General features: G+C 35.6%; 1 protein-coding gene across 7 annotated transcripts in view; it reads left to right on the top strand.

The window, feature by feature from the left end:
• MAP4K3 (mitogen-activated protein kinase kinase kinase kinase 3) overlaps window positions 1-15,573 on the top strand; it is a 68,436-nt gene that overhangs the window by 40,205 nt on the left and 12,658 nt on the right. For all 7 annotated transcript variants that reach the window (XM_006755933.2, XM_006755935.2, XM_006755931.2 and 4 more), the window contains 8 exons: window positions 2,513-2,555; window positions 4,151-4,310; window positions 5,661-5,773; window positions 9,413-9,454; window positions 11,573-11,657; window positions 13,055-13,134; window positions 14,527-14,587; window positions 14,671-14,788. In XM_006755933.2, the coding sequence (XP_006755996.2) occupies window positions 2,513-2,555; window positions 4,151-4,310; window positions 5,661-5,773; window positions 9,413-9,454; window positions 11,573-11,657; window positions 13,055-13,134; window positions 14,527-14,587; window positions 14,671-14,788 (702 nt within the window). The remainder of the gene's footprint in view (window positions 1-2,512; window positions 2,556-4,150; window positions 4,311-5,660; window positions 5,774-9,412; window positions 9,455-11,572; window positions 11,658-13,054; window positions 13,135-14,526; window positions 14,588-14,670; window positions 14,789-15,573) is intronic.

Genomic DNA, 15,573 nt, shown 5'->3' with positions numbered 1-15,573 from the left:
CTTTCCCTCTTCTTATAAAGCCACTAATCCTGTTCAATTAGGACTTGACTCGTAAGATCTCAGTTAACTTTCATTACCTCCCAAAAGCACTATCTCCAGATATGATCACATCAACCTTAGGACCTCAACATACAATGTTGAGGGAACATAGTTCAGTCCATATTATTGTGCCCCTCGTCACCCAAAGTTTATGTCCTTAACACATGCAAAATGCAGTCATTCTAAAAGGCTTAGCTCTTCCCAGCATCAACTCTAAAGGCCTAATAAATCAATTCAAATTAGATCTAATGATCTATGGATCATCTTCAGAATTATGTTTTCGCTCTTCTTAAAGAGTAGTGCACGTTCTGAAACCTCTGTCCATCCTGTTCTATAAAATCCAAGGAGTTCGCAGCCTTCCTTTGTTTTTGTCTCATCTCCATCCCCTTCCGTTCAAGCTGCCAGTGTTTGTGCTGGTAAAATCCCATAAATTCCGTATTGAGTGACAGTCCAGCCACACCCTTGGTGCTCTCTTCAGAACATGCCTTCTCATGCCATCCTTTCGTGAGCTAATGTGGAAAGGCTGAGAATTTTTCAAACTTCAAGTTCTAGTTTCTCTCTTCTTGGCATTTTTTTCTTTAGTTCATCTCTTTCATTTCATTATAAGCAAGCCACTCCCTTTAGCACTTTGCTTAGAAATCTCAGGTAAATATCCAATTTCATTACTTTGAATTTTTACCTTCAACAAAACACCAGGACATAATTCAGCCAAATTTTCCCTGACTCTTTATAATAAAGGTCACGTTTCCTCCAGTTTCCAATAACATTTCCGTTAAAGACCCAACCACAGTGGGCTTTAACTGCATTCTGTTGATGATTATTTATGTACTAGAGACCCGGTGCATGAAAATCATGCACTCTGGGGGGGGTCCCTCAGCCTGGCCTGTGGGGGTTCTCTCACAGTTCAGGAGCTCCGCTGATCAATCGCCCCAAAGGAGTAGGCCCCGCCCACCCAGCCGGGCTCCATGATGGATCACCCCTGTAGAGGGAAGCCCCGCCCACCTGCCACAGCCCACTGGTCAGTGGCCTGGACCTCCCTCTTTGGGGCGATTGTGGAACCCCCTGATTGATTGATCACCCCACCACCGGTGGTCTGGGCTTCCCTCTGCAGGGTGATCATGGGGCGATGGAAGGCCCCCAACCAATCTCATCACACCCATCTTGGCTTGCCTCGCGCCAGTGTCTGTCATAGTGTGGTTGTCCAGACAGACGTTCTGCTGTTCGGTTGATTTACATATTACGCTTTTATTATTATAGATTCTGTAAGAAGATGGGATCTTTCTCACAAGCTCTCCTCTTTTCTTTTTTTTGACTTCTAAACAGGCTCACTTTTTAAAAAAAATCCTATATAAGAGCCTAATATGCTAAGTGTCCAGTCCGTTCAACCAATCAAAGCATAATATGCTATGATATGCTAAGGCTGCGCAACCACTTTCTATAACATGCACTTACCACCAGGGGGCAGACACTCCAACTGGTAGGTTAACTTGCTGCTGGGGTCAAGCCGATTGGGACTGAACAAGATGGGCTAGACATGATGGGCCAGACATGCCCTGGAGCCCTCCAGCATTCCCTCTCCAGCTGGCCACCTCCCTCATCCCTCCCCACCCCTGATCATGCACTGGTGGGGTGCCTCAGCCTGACCTGCACCCTCTCGCAATACAGGACCCCTCAGGATGTTGGAGAGCCAGTTTCAGCCCGATCCCACAGTCCAAGCCAAGGGACCCCACTGGTGCACGAATTCATACACTGGGCCTCTAGTATTTATATATATGTGTGTGTATTGATTTCAGAGAGGAAGGGAAAGGAAGAGACAGAGATAGAAACATCAATGACAAACGCACTTGAGTCCTTGGAGGCGTAGGTTTTCCTTTCTACTTCACTACTATGTGACCTTGGATCAGGTCCCTTAACCTCTCTGGGCCTCATTTTCTTCATCAAAGAATTTATGCTCTATCATCTTCTAAGTTTTGTAAACGTTTTAGAAACTACAGGCCTGAATTGTAATGAATCTAAGCTTCAGTCAAGTCAGTTCTGTCTATAATTTCATAAAGCATGTATATTTTGATGAGGTGCATCAGAGATATTTCATATCTAATGGTAGTAAAAATATATATTACATTATGATAATTTTATAGTATATCATTTTGCTGTTTTCCTGTAAACCAATTACTTGTTTTACATTAATTACCTTTCACTTGATATAAACTGTAATTGTAGTTATCTTTCCCACTTTTAATTACTGGATAGAATTTGAAATCAAGAAAGCTTATCTACTCAATTACCTCGGAATGATACTCCATTCAGCATAATTTGAATATTTAACAAAATATTTTAGAAAATGCCCAGTCTTAGAAAAAAGTAACTTGTTATACAATTTTTTTCTTTCATAACTTTGAAAAATTAATTATAGTTTAGTAATGATTTTTTTAAAAATAAAGAGTTCTAATTCTAAACTTTTATATTTTTATAGTTCAACCATGAAAGCAAAAATTCCACCTCCTTTGCCACCAAAGGTAGACAGATTTTTTTTTCAATTTAAATTTGTTTGTGTATGTGTGTGATTATTTGATACTGTATTAATATTTACTCTGTAGCTTATTTTCACATGGGACCCACAAAGAAACATCATGAAGAAGTTACTAACTAATCATGATATAAGTCGATAATTGTGTTATTATTGTTTCTCCTTTTTAATTATCCAACTTGCCACTTACTGTTTATTCTAAATAAGCTCTAGAAATTTGTACATGAAAAAAATTATATTAATGAATTAGTAGTATTTCACTTAGTTTAGGAAACTTACTTTTTTTTCTAAAATACGTATTTTTTTTTATTTCAGAGAGGGAGAAAGAGAGATAGACACATCAGTGATGAGAGAGATTGTCTGCCTTCTGCACACTCCCTCCTGGGGATTGAGCCCACAACCAGGGATTGTGCCGTGACAGAATCAAACCTTGACCTCCTGGTTCATAGGTCAACACTCAACCACTGAGCTACACCTGTCGGGCAACTTATATTTTTAAATAATATTTTGTTCCTCAAAATCTACAATCTAGTAACTGATGCCCTAAGAATTAGTAAAGAATAGTGTTTTATCACAGATATTTAATTTTCAGAAGGTGCTTTTAAATTAAAAATAGGCCATTAATTTTCAATTTTTTTTATCAATGAAATCCTTTTGTCAAAAAAAGCATCACAAAAATAATAAATTATTCCAACAGATGAGGAGTTTTTTTTAAGATAAAAGGAGTTAATATAAATTTATTTTATAAGCTTATGCATATCAAATTTTAATTACAGAATGAACTGTTTATAAAGTGAGCTGTTGGTTTTATAAGGTTTGAAATCATGGGTTATAAATGAGAATTAGAGTCTGATTAGTCTTGGCATCCAATATGTTACTACATTTTGTTTTCATTTCTTACTTTTGAGAAAATCGTGATTCACACAGATAGATAATACTGCACTTGCTAGTTTAGTATTATATTAAGTATAAAAATCTGAATCTCAAAGAGATAAGTGCTAAGTAATATTCCTAATAAGGGACCTTTTATAAGAATTCATAAATTCTCCAAACCTCCTGCTGGTGGAGGTTTCATAATTGTCTGAACAGAAAGTTTCTCAGACATCTTTTATTAGTATTCTCCATGACGATAAAATTTTAATTGATATCTTCTTCTACCCCCAGTCTGAAAGATTAAGCATTAACATAAAAGACATTGAGTCATTTAAAAGAGACAGTTTAGATTAGTCTTGTAAGGAGCTGAATAGCCTGAATGTTTAAAATAAAAAGAGACTCATTTAAATTGGAGATAAGAAAGATCAGAATATTTTTATTTGGCAAGTCTAAGTGGGAAGGCTTGTAAGGAATTAATAGAAAGAAGTCTCTTTTTTTTTTTTTTTCCTGAGAAAGCATTTTAGTGTATAATTTTAAAATATGTATTGAGATCATCTGAATCAGATAGTTGAATAACCTTGAAACTCTGTAAGTATACACAGTTTAAAAGCCTTTGATATATAATAATATTTACTTTAGTATTTTTTATGTTTAATGAAACATGAATAATTGCATGTTTAATCATTCGTGTCCTTTTCTGTATTATTTCAGCCTAAGTCCATATTCATACCCCAGGAAACTCATTCTACTGAGGATGATAATCAAGGAACAATCAAGAGATGTCCCATGTCAGAGAGCCCAGCTAAACCATCCCAAGTCCCACCTAGACCACCACCTCCCAGATTGCCGCCACAAAAGCCTGTTGCTTTAGGTAATGGGGGAAGGGAGGGTGAAATAGGTTTTCATACCATATGAAAAAAAATGGAGGGAATCTTTTAAGAGATTATTTGAAATTCCTTTGAGGAGGGAAGAAGGAAGGCTATAGCTCTAGAGATGTGTTCTGCCTTTCACTTCATGGTTTAAAGTGTTTTTATGACAGGATTACCTGTGGCCTAGTTTGGGATATTTTGCCCCTTGTTGTTTTTTTTTGTTGTTAAGTATATTTTATTGATTTTTTTAACAGAGAGGAAGGGAGAGGGATAGAGTTAGAAACATCGACGAGAGAGAAATATCGATCAGCTGCCTCCTGCACATCCCCCACTGGGGATGTGCCCGCAACCTAAGTACATGCCCTTGACTGGAATCGAACCGGGGACCTTTCAGTCCGCAGGCTGACGCTCTATCCACTGAGCCAAACCAGCCAGGGCTTGCCCCTTGTTTTTTATTTCATGTCTAGCCTTTCCTCTTTTGGAGAGTTGTTTACGTCCATTTCATCATTTAACTGTAGTTGGGCAACAAAAGAAATTTAAACTCTGAACAAACAAGGAAAATGTGTATTGATTATAGGGTACTTCTGTTTTAGTAAAAAGAAGAGGATATTTTGGCTTACTCCTTTGTTTTATTTCATTTAATCATTTAAAAAAATAATGGTCAATATTTGCTGGGTATTTGCCTCCAAGTTAATAACAGAGGATGCTGTGTTAATACTGTAAAATTTCTTGCGTATTATGCAAAAGAAATTGTTTAAAAAAAGAACAATGAAAGTTTCTTTGATAACATACTCTAAATTGCTCCTTTCCTGAAAGTGTTTCTTTTTTGTCTTCTTAACACTAATATATGATACAACCTGAATTTAAATTTGCCCATATGATCCTAGCCGGTTTGGCTCAGTGGATAGAGCATCAGCTTGTGGACCAAGGGTTCCGGGTTTGATTCAGGTCAAGGGCACATACTTTGGTTTCAGGCTCCTTCCTGGCCCAGGCCCTGGTAGGGTTTCCTGCAGGAGGCAACCAATCAATGTGTTTCTCTCACATTGATGTTTCTCTCTGTCTTTCCCTCTCTCTTCTACTTAAAAATATCCTTGGGTGAGGATTAAAAATATAAGTAAGTTGGGTGAAGATTAAAAAATAAGTAAGTATGTAAATAAATAAATAAATTTGCCTATATGAAAGAAATAAAGATATAAGTAGAAGAGCACATATGTAAGACTTCTTAATTCAGTGCTAAGTATTCTAATTGGGTGATCCCTAATGAAGGCTGAAACTGTCACAGAGATGTTTTTCCTACATTTTCTGAGTGAAAGTTAGTCCTTTTTTAAATATATTTAAACATCTTATTGAAGGAAATGGAGTGGGCTCCTTCCAGTTGAATGGTGAACGAGATGGATCCTTATATCAACAACAGAATGAACAGAGAGGAACAAACCTTTCAAGGAAAGAAAAGAAAGATGTACCAGTAGGTATTTATATTCATAAAGTCTACTTGTATTTGTTTTCTTTTTCACTACTTGGTTAGGTTTGCGATTATAATTAGTGAGCTACAGCAATTGTATGTTTTATAATTAGTTATGTTGGTATTTTGGTGTATTAAGTATAATAATATGAATTGTTTAAATCTTTAAAAAAGTAACTTTGCTCAATGGTAAACTTGAATGATGGCTTTCTATTTGAATTATTTAGGCCAATTTGTGACCTGCATGCAAGTAAACACTTAGTCTTCTTGTGATTGTTCAGAAAATAGCTATTGTTTTTTTCATTGTTCCTTAAAAGTCCCTTTTACAGTGTCAGGAAGTTTGGGAAACAAGAACATGGACAGATAAGGAAAACTGTAGCTTCTACCCTAGGATAAATTTCTAACTATAGATTATGCAGTTTGTGATATTACTACTCTTACTTGGAATAGCTAACAATGAAGAAAAATTAAGATTATTTTCTAGTAGATACCACTTCAAGAAAGATGAAATTAGCCATAGAAGCTGTTATAAATGCAAGATAAAACACATAACGATCCTATCTAATAAAAGGGTAATATGCAAATTGACCCTAACAGCAGAACGATCAGTCGCTATGACGCACACTGACCACCAGGGGACAGACGCTCAACTCAGGAGCTGCCCCCTGGTGGTCAGTGCGCTCCCACAGTGGGAGCTCCACTCAACCACAAGCCGGGCTGATGGCTGCAAGTTCAGCGGCGATGGCGGGAGTCTCTCCCGCCTCCTCAGCAGCGCTAAGGATGTCCAACTGATGGCTTAGACCCGACCCCCCGGGGAGCAGAGCCTAAGCTGGCAGGTGGACAATCCCCCAAGGGGTCCCAGATTGTGAGAGCGTGCAGGCCTGGCTGAGGGAATCCCCCCTACCCCCCGAGTGCACAAATTTTCGTGCCCTGGGCCTCTAGTTAAAACATAAATAGTATTATCAGGGAGATTAAAATTTTTTTAACACTTGTAAAGAATTTGCTCTTCATCATCAGAAAGCAAATCTGTTGTCATAGAACTTAAAACAACAAAAAATCCTTAAAATCCCCAATTCAGCGGATGCCAATACAATCATGAGATGAGACAATATTTTTGAAGTCTTAGTGTATACTAATATTTGTTGTTAGTTTTATAGAAATTTATAGTACTTTTAATATATTTATGTGCATATACCTGTGGTTTTGCACAGTAAGCAGTGTTGAGGCTTTGTACTATAGCTATTTAACTGTTAAAGAATTCACAATAGAATATGACATACTGTTTTTAATAATTCAATTAAGGCATTTGACTAGGGTTGTCCATTTGTAATTTGTGAAATTTATGACATTTTTAGCAAAAGGGTAAAGTATCCTTCAGAAATGGGTTTAATAGAGTCTTTTCAACTGAGCAGTGCCTTTTTTGCTTTCATCAGTTTAAATTTTAGCAGCCCTGCTAATGTAGTACAAAAATGTAATGGCTCTACAAAGTATAATAACCTTTGAAAGATGTATACAATTTTATTATATGTGCATTTTTAATTTGCTTTTCTGTTACCTTATTTAAGAAGTATAAGAAACTCCTAGTTAAACTAACATCTTAATAATTCTGAAATAAATATTTCATGATTGTATCCCAGGATAAACAGTATCCATGATATACTGAAACATGATTACCATTTGTGCAGCTTATTGAAATTATTTATAGCCAATTCTGTTAGTACTTAAATCGAACGGTTATAACATTCAGAGCTCCCTAATTAAAAATAATGTTTCACAAAGTAGATGATAGAAGGTAATTTAGGAACATAAATATAAAAATAAGTACATAGAGTATTTTCCAAATGGAAAAAATATTATCAGAAATTTGTGGCAATAACAGGCTGTATATTCTCATAATCAGATCTACAAAGTAAAATTGTATATAGTCAATTTCAGAAGTGTCTAATAGTTACTCATATAAGTGGTACTACACAGAGTATTTGTATCATATCACAGAATTATGAAATCAACAGCAGCTTTTTAGTTAATTTTGTTGTATCATTTAAATAGTTCTGATTTATGTCAGATGGAGAAAAAAATACAAGTCATTCCTTTAAAAGCTATTCAGGTTAACCTTGAAAGAAATCTAGACTTTAATACAATTTATACTTAAAGTATATTCTCTCCCAAAGAGATTCTTTCTCCAGGGTACAAAGCATATACTCTAGGAATGTAGTTCCTTGGGAAAACATCTGATATTCTTGAGAATATTGTAGGTGAGCATATGTGCTATTTTTGCTCTTGTAATTATCAGTATATGCTGACCAATGGTTAATATATTTGAATAAATCAAAATGTAAAATTTCAATTAATAAAATACATTGTGAGCAAAGTGAAGATAATCTACAGACTAGGAGAACGCATTTGTAATATATATATTAGATACTGTATTTAAATCTAGATTATATCAAGAATTCCAGCTAATCGATAAGAAAAAGGAAACTTAGTAAAAAATATATGAAAAAAAACAATGTACAGAAGAGCAAATACAGAGAGCCAATAAACTTTTTTTTTTTAGTAAACATTTTTTTAGAAAGATTCTCAACCCTTCTAGAAATCAGAGGCATGCAAATGAATGACAAAATATTTTTTACTGATCAGTTTGATAACAAATGTTAAGTGTCTGTGAGACTATAAGGAACCAGGACTCTCATATATTACTGGTGGGTGTGATGTGATGTGGGCACTGTGAAAGTTTGGCAGTCGGTATCCACTAAAATGTAAAAGGTACAGATCCCATGTTCCAGTAGTTTTATTTCTCACGGCATACCCTAAAAAACATTCACACAGCTCTGGCCAGTTGCTTAGTGGTTAGAGCGTCGGCCTGGGGACCAAAGGGTCGTGGGTTCAATTCCTGGTCAAGGACACATACCTCAGGTGCAGATTCCTCAGCTGCTTAAGGGCAAGTACAGGGGGCAACCAATTGATGTGTCTCTCTCACATCAGTGTTTCTCTCTCTCTCTCTTCTTCTCCTCCCTCCCTTCCACTCTCTGGAAATCAGTGGGGAAAAAGTCCTCAGGTGAGGTTTAACAAACAAACAAACATTCACACATTGCATAGTAAGGTATAGGCAAGGGTGATGGTTTCCATATTGTTGTTACAGTAATGAATTGAAAGTAACCTAATTACTCAATACCAATTAGGGAATAGCTGAATTATGTCATAGCTATGCTGTGCCACAGTTAAAACAAATGCACCAGACCTATATATACTGGTATGAAATGCTGTCCAAGGCCCAGTATTAAGGCAAAGGACAAGTTGACATTAGTGCATAACTATTCTTGCTCTTAAACACACACAAAATCAGTACTTTCTGTGGGGGCATGTATATGAATATATACAAAACGTCTGGAAGGATACACAAATACATGAGTGCATATAATTGGCTAGAGAAAGTTTTGAAAGGATAGACACTAACCTGGTTTTGTGAGGCACAGGTACGAGGAATAAATGGACTGTGGGAGATTTATAGGGAACTTCAGCCTTATCTACAGTGTTTTGTTTTACAAAAAGAATGTATTTGTCTTTTTTATTCTAATATGTGTGTTTGTTATACCAAACAGCAACAAAAGAGGTGTAATCATGCATGTGTTCTTTTTCTAGAAGCCTATTAGTAACGGTCTACCCCCAACACCTAAAGTGCATGTAAGTATAAATATCAAATAGCTGAAGTTTTCAAAATAAATACAGTGACAAACAATTGCTCATATGTGTACCTTTGGTTAGATTTTTTTAGAAAGGTTCTCAACCCATTTGCCTATTTGAAAGAACCTCCATGATTGTTGAAAAAATCTATAAGATTGGTAATTTCAGTATTTATTACATCTAAAAAGTAGTTTTCCCAAAAAAAATTATGATAAAATTATACATTTTAAAGTTCCTTTATTCCAAACTTTATTAATATCTTCCTTGCAGATATTGTTGAAGAAATGTGAAAAAGGCATATGGATATAATAGGAAGTACAGGATGTAGATACAACACTTTTTCTAACATGTTTTCAATTATCAAAACATTGAATTTTAGGGTAAAGCTGAGACCCAAATGTCTTAGTCACCCAGATCACAAAATGTCACCTAACTCTAATAAGACCTACAACTCTAACGAGATCAACATCTAGACCTTAGATGTCCTATAATGTACTCTGCTGTAGGTGGGGGTTTTTTATGAGACCATACTGTCCTAGGATTAAAATTATTTTAGCTCAGTGTGGCTTTAGGTTAGTACAGACAGACTACATTTTCACTTCTACAAAGCTGTAATCCAAAACTGCGTAACACTAGATGTCCATGGTTTTTCTAGTTTTTAACCTCCCAACTATACTTTTTTAGCCTTTTTACTTTTTAACTTTACTTTTTAATTAGTATAAAGATCTAAATAACTATTTTTATCTTACAAAATAAAAGAAGCTTTGAATTTAAAGAGCTCCCAAGTCTAGCAGAGTTATGTGTACAATAAGGATGACATTTCTTATCTGGCTACAAGATAAAACCGTTACGCCGGGTATGCCATTCACGGGGAGGAGCTGATGAATAGGGAACGCCGGACAGGGCCAACTAACAACTCAGCTTACGGTTGAGACTCATTTGTTTGTAGCCCATTTTGTCACAAGGATTTTTAGAGGGTTTAGCATTACTTTAACGTACGACTTTTGGTAGCTATCTGAATGGATAATTTAATTATTTGTTAGTAAAGCAATATAATCTCTGCCCTACACCATAAAAACATTTTTTAACAGTATACTGCCACCTCATGGTATTGCCTGGCTGATATTCTTTTTTTGATACAAAAGCCTTTGAAATATTGGTTGGTATGTTTTTGAGGATAAAGGAAATCTTAAGATTTATATATTTTAGGTTAATATTTTTAATCCATTATAATCAACTAGTGATGTGTTTTCTCAGCGTACAGGGTGGGGCAAAAGTAGGTTTACTGTTGTGATTACACGAAACACAAGAGTTTATTCCTGTATGATTACTTACTAATTTTTATGTTATATTGCGTACAAACAACAGTAAGCCTCCTTTTTCCCCACTCTGGATTATCTCCACTTTTGTAAAGAAAAAAATTAGTGATATAAAATGAAGCACATGTTCTTCTGACCAAATATTTGTATGTTCTTTTTCTCACAAGTTGTTGGTAGTAAACATGACTAAATGAGAAAGCATTCTTAATTGTGTTTATTCTTACCTGAAAATTAATGTTTTACTCTTTGAAGATAAAAAGTTAAAATGAGGGAAAACTGATTTTCATTATAAGGTACTTTCTGAAAGATTTGTAAATGGCCTCAAATAAATATCAACATCAAAGAATAAAGCTTTTCTGTTGAATCCTTGCAGGGAAAATCATCAGATTGCTCAATTTTTTTTTTAAAGTGAGTTTGTATGTTTTGAGATTGAAGTACATATATGAATTTTTAAATCAATCATACTCTTTTACTTTTTAATATTAAATTCACTGATTTTAGGCTCATAGAACCAAATAAGAAAATTTTTAAATTTGTAGAGATTTTGATTTTCTTCTTACCATGGAATGTTATATTGCTCTTGATGTGTAAGTAATATTTCTGTACATAAATTATTGTTCAGAATTGCTTGCTATCACTGCTTCGTTTATTTGAGAAGATAGGGAAAATAAAATAACTCTTTTAAGTAAAACCTTGTGTCAGTTGATACTCACTGTTGTGCCTGGACCCCTTGAGGTACCACTGTAAGGCAAACGCATGCAGCTTGGTATCTTAATTTGTTTATTCTTCATTTTTCTAGATGGGTGCTTGTTTTTCAAAGGTTTTTAATGGGTGTCCCTTGAAAATTCACTGTGCAACATCATGGATAAACCCCGATACCAGAGGTAATACTATATGTTTTTATTTGTTATCTTTCTAATTGTTTTTTAAACTTGAGGCCATGAAAGCATTTGATTTATTTTCTGAATCTTTCTGAGAAAATTTTTGTTACAATTAAAAACATTTTTAAGGTAAATGTTTTTTTATGCTATTAGCAGTGCTTGAGGTGACACATGACATTAAAATTTTACTGTGTAGCCCTGACTCAGTTGGTTGGGCATCATCCCATACACACCCAAAGGTTGCTGGTTCAAGTCCTGGTCAGGGCACATGCCCAGGTTCCGGGCTCAATCCCTGGTAGGGAATGTGCAGAAGGCAGCTATCTCTAAAAATCAATAAAAAATCTTTAAAAAAATTTTTCACCATGCAGTCCCTGTATCAATATAGTGAAGCTATGCACTCTCTGCCACCTTAATTTCCTCCAGGAACGTTTCTTCCTTTCTGCAGCACAGTCATTCAATATCTGTGCTTTAGACACGGCCGTTGCTAACGGAATTTAACTACTGAGGATTCAGGATCTGGTGACCACTTTAGAGGATCTCTCACCTTAAAAGGGGTCATAATAACAATAGTTGTCATTAGGCACTAAAGACTATAATATCTGTATCTTAATAACTATATAAGATTCTCTCTCTCTGTCTCTCTAAACCTTAAAAATCCAAGGTATAGGTACTTTCATTTCACAGGTAGAGAGAATGACACTCAGAGGGTCCCAGCCATTCGGTGGTAGAGCTGCAGCTTGAAGCCAGTTCCGTTGTCTGACCACAGCCTGTGCCTGTAAATGCCAGAACTAATCCTGCACACCGGGCCGTGCTGGACTGCTCACGCATTCTGAGTTGTTCTGTACTTCAGTTTAATCTGGAGAAGTGTATGTTGTAAAAACAGACCAAACAGGACCATGACCAAACTTCTGGTATTTTCTAGAAGATGTCAAGTACTCTAGCAAGTATCCAAGTTTTAGTGAACTTCTAAATGGGCACCAGTCAGTTCTTTTTTTTATGTTAGTGCTTATAATAGTAATAGTCCATTTGCTCAAATTTCGAATCTGTGTCAGCTGTTCTTGATTTACATCCTGTCAGTTGCACATGATCCTAAGGAATTTTACAAAAGGAACTGCAGATTCTCTGCTAGTCCTCAGCACCTTCTCACGGTGGGTGAGAAGTCCAGCTTGCCACTCTTCGGAATGTTTTTTACGTAGAAGTTTCTTCACTGCTTTGAGGGTAATATTTGCATATAATTCAGTTCATTAAGTTAGAGTGTCTAACCACTTCTACACATTAAAATAAAAAATATGTAATTCTTATAAATCAGTTATTTTTTCCTAATGCATATTTACTTAATTTTAGTCCATAAATTTAAAGTGGTATATCTCAAAATCAGTGAATTCTTTTTGTCATTTCAGATCAGTACTTGATATTTGGTGCCGAAGAAGGGATTTATACCTTGAATCTTAATGAACTTCATGAAACATCAATGGAACAGGTATGTTATTTTGTGTTTTTTCTTATTATTAATTTTTAAATTATTATAAGAAGACAGTTGATAAGAAATAATTTAAATTCTGTGATTTTGCTGCCTCTCATTCATAAAACCTTTATAGAGCTTGTTCTATTTACTGGATACTGAAGACACATTCACATACTAGTCCTTACCCTTACGGAGCTCATGATCTAATAGAGGAAACAGACACATAAACCAGTAACTGCACCACGCAGAGTTAGATGTGGTACAAGGTAGAGGCCACAGAAGCAGAAGTCAGTAGCACCTTCTGGGGGGAGATGGGGAGAAACATTTGAAATGGACCATAAATGACCATGAGTAGAAGGTTGCAAGAGAGACAGAGGTTAATGTCCTTAGAGGCTTTGATATGTTTCCTCACCTATTTCTTCATTCTCTCCATCCCCCACCCTCATCCCAGTCTCTTTTGGAGTAGCCGAGTAGGAATTTCCAGAGCAAAGCCAGTAGCTAAACTTGTTAAATCAGAATGCTTTGATTACACTCATCAGTGATTCTCAAACTTCACTGTACATCAGAATTACCTGAAGGGCTGGTTGAAACAGATGCTGGGCCCACCTTCAGAACTTCTTTTCAGTAAGTTTGGAGTGAGGTCCCGGGATTTCCATTTCTAACAAATGCCCAGGTGATGCTTATCATGCTGGTGCAAGGGACCACTTTGAGACCCACTGATGCTCATGATGAAGTATCCAAATGAGAGCAGTTATTTTTTTCTTCAAAGTACATGAACTATGTTCCATAAAATTCCCTTTGCCCTAAAAACTAATCACTTTCAAGCTTTCAGAGATGTCTCTCAGTTCTTAAGTACTAGATTTCAGTAATGAATTCCACATATGTATTCTTTATGATTGATAAGTTTTAATCATATTCTCTCAGCCATTTTCCTCTACGCCTAGTTTTTCATATCCTGTGTTCCACTGCACTGTGATCCTCCTGTCCTTCTGTTCCAAAAGCCCTGCGTGTTCATATGCAAACATAAGAACATTTTGGGGGGAGTACACAAGACAGTCTTAGCTATCTAACCCTAGAACCAAAATAAAGGCATAGACACTGTTTGAAAAGGTCCTTTTCCCAGGAATTTGGGATTACCTAGTCCTTATCATAAACCAGGCTCGAGCTAATCATAGCAAGTTAAGACTTAGATAACGAAATTACACTGCTAATTTATTGTTTCCCTCCCATATAAATGTGCATGTATGTGTATCATCTTGTTTTAAATGCCTTGTAAAATGAATTTCTATTTAAAAAAAGTTTAAACACTGACCTATTGATATGACAGCTTAGGTTAATATGCACATATTACATTCCTGTTACCTAATATCCTTTGTAAACCTTGTGTTTTTGTGTTTTTTTTATCAGCTATTTCCCCGAAGGTGTACATGGTTGTATGTAATGAACAATTGCTTATTATCAATATCTGGTAAGTCTTTTAGTATTTAAGTATCTTATAATTGTTCCTATTTATATTATTAGCTTTTATGTTATGTTTATTTGTCTCTACAGGTAAAGCTTCTCAGCTTTATTCCCATAATTTACCAGGGCTTTTTGATTATGCAAGACAAATGCAAAAGTTACCTGTTGCCATTCCAGCACACAAACTCCCTGACAGAATACTGCCAAGGTAACTGTACATCTAATTGTTTGCATCCTTAAACATAACATGTTAAGTCACTCTAATAAGTAGTTATACTATAGAAGTTGAAAAAGTGCTCCGTTTGGGTTAGTAGAAATTATGTATAATAAAAAATTATAAGAAGTAATGCATTTTCACACGTGTTCTTCTTTATGATCTTTCAGATTCTGGCAGTCAGTTAATCCTCCTGGGTTTTGACGATTCAGTAACCTAACCCTTTAGTTAACCTTGGGGGCTGGGGACAAGTTCACGAGTGTGAACCAGGGACGTTATGATACCCATGGAGATCTATCAGGGGCTTGGTTCAGATTTTTAAAAACCCTCAAAAGGACTTTGGTTCAAGCAGTTTGCTTAAGGATGTGGGAATTTTTGTTTTGCTTTAAGCTGTGTGAAACTCCAGCATAAATAAAAGGGGCATTTTTATAATTTTTCAGTCATAAATTAGATTACTTGATAAATGTAAAATTCTTCCCAGTATGGCTTTGTTACCAGCAAAACACAACTCTGATTTTTAAAAAAATAAAATAAAATGGTGTGGAGTAATGACATCTAATCTGTGACACATTTAAAAGTTTAAATATGTGTACAGACATAGAGGAGTATAATTTGAGGATTGTACCACTTGGTATATTAACTTTTATTATATTAACTTTATATTATAAAAATTATATCTAGCAATCTTATTAACTTTTATTATAAAAGATATTTGCCGAAACTGGTTTGGCTCAGTGGATAGAGCGTCGGCCTGCGGACTGAAAGGTCCCAGGTTCGAT

The sequence above is a fragment of the Myotis davidii genome, unplaced genomic scaffold (assembly GCF_000327345.1).
Source record: "Myotis davidii unplaced genomic scaffold, ASM32734v1 scaffold151, whole genome shotgun sequence".
Lineage (NCBI taxonomy): Eukaryota > Metazoa > Chordata > Mammalia > Chiroptera > Vespertilionidae > Myotis > Myotis davidii.
Note: the sequence above shows the minus strand (reverse complement) of the source record. Positions and strands in the feature narration are given on the sequence as shown.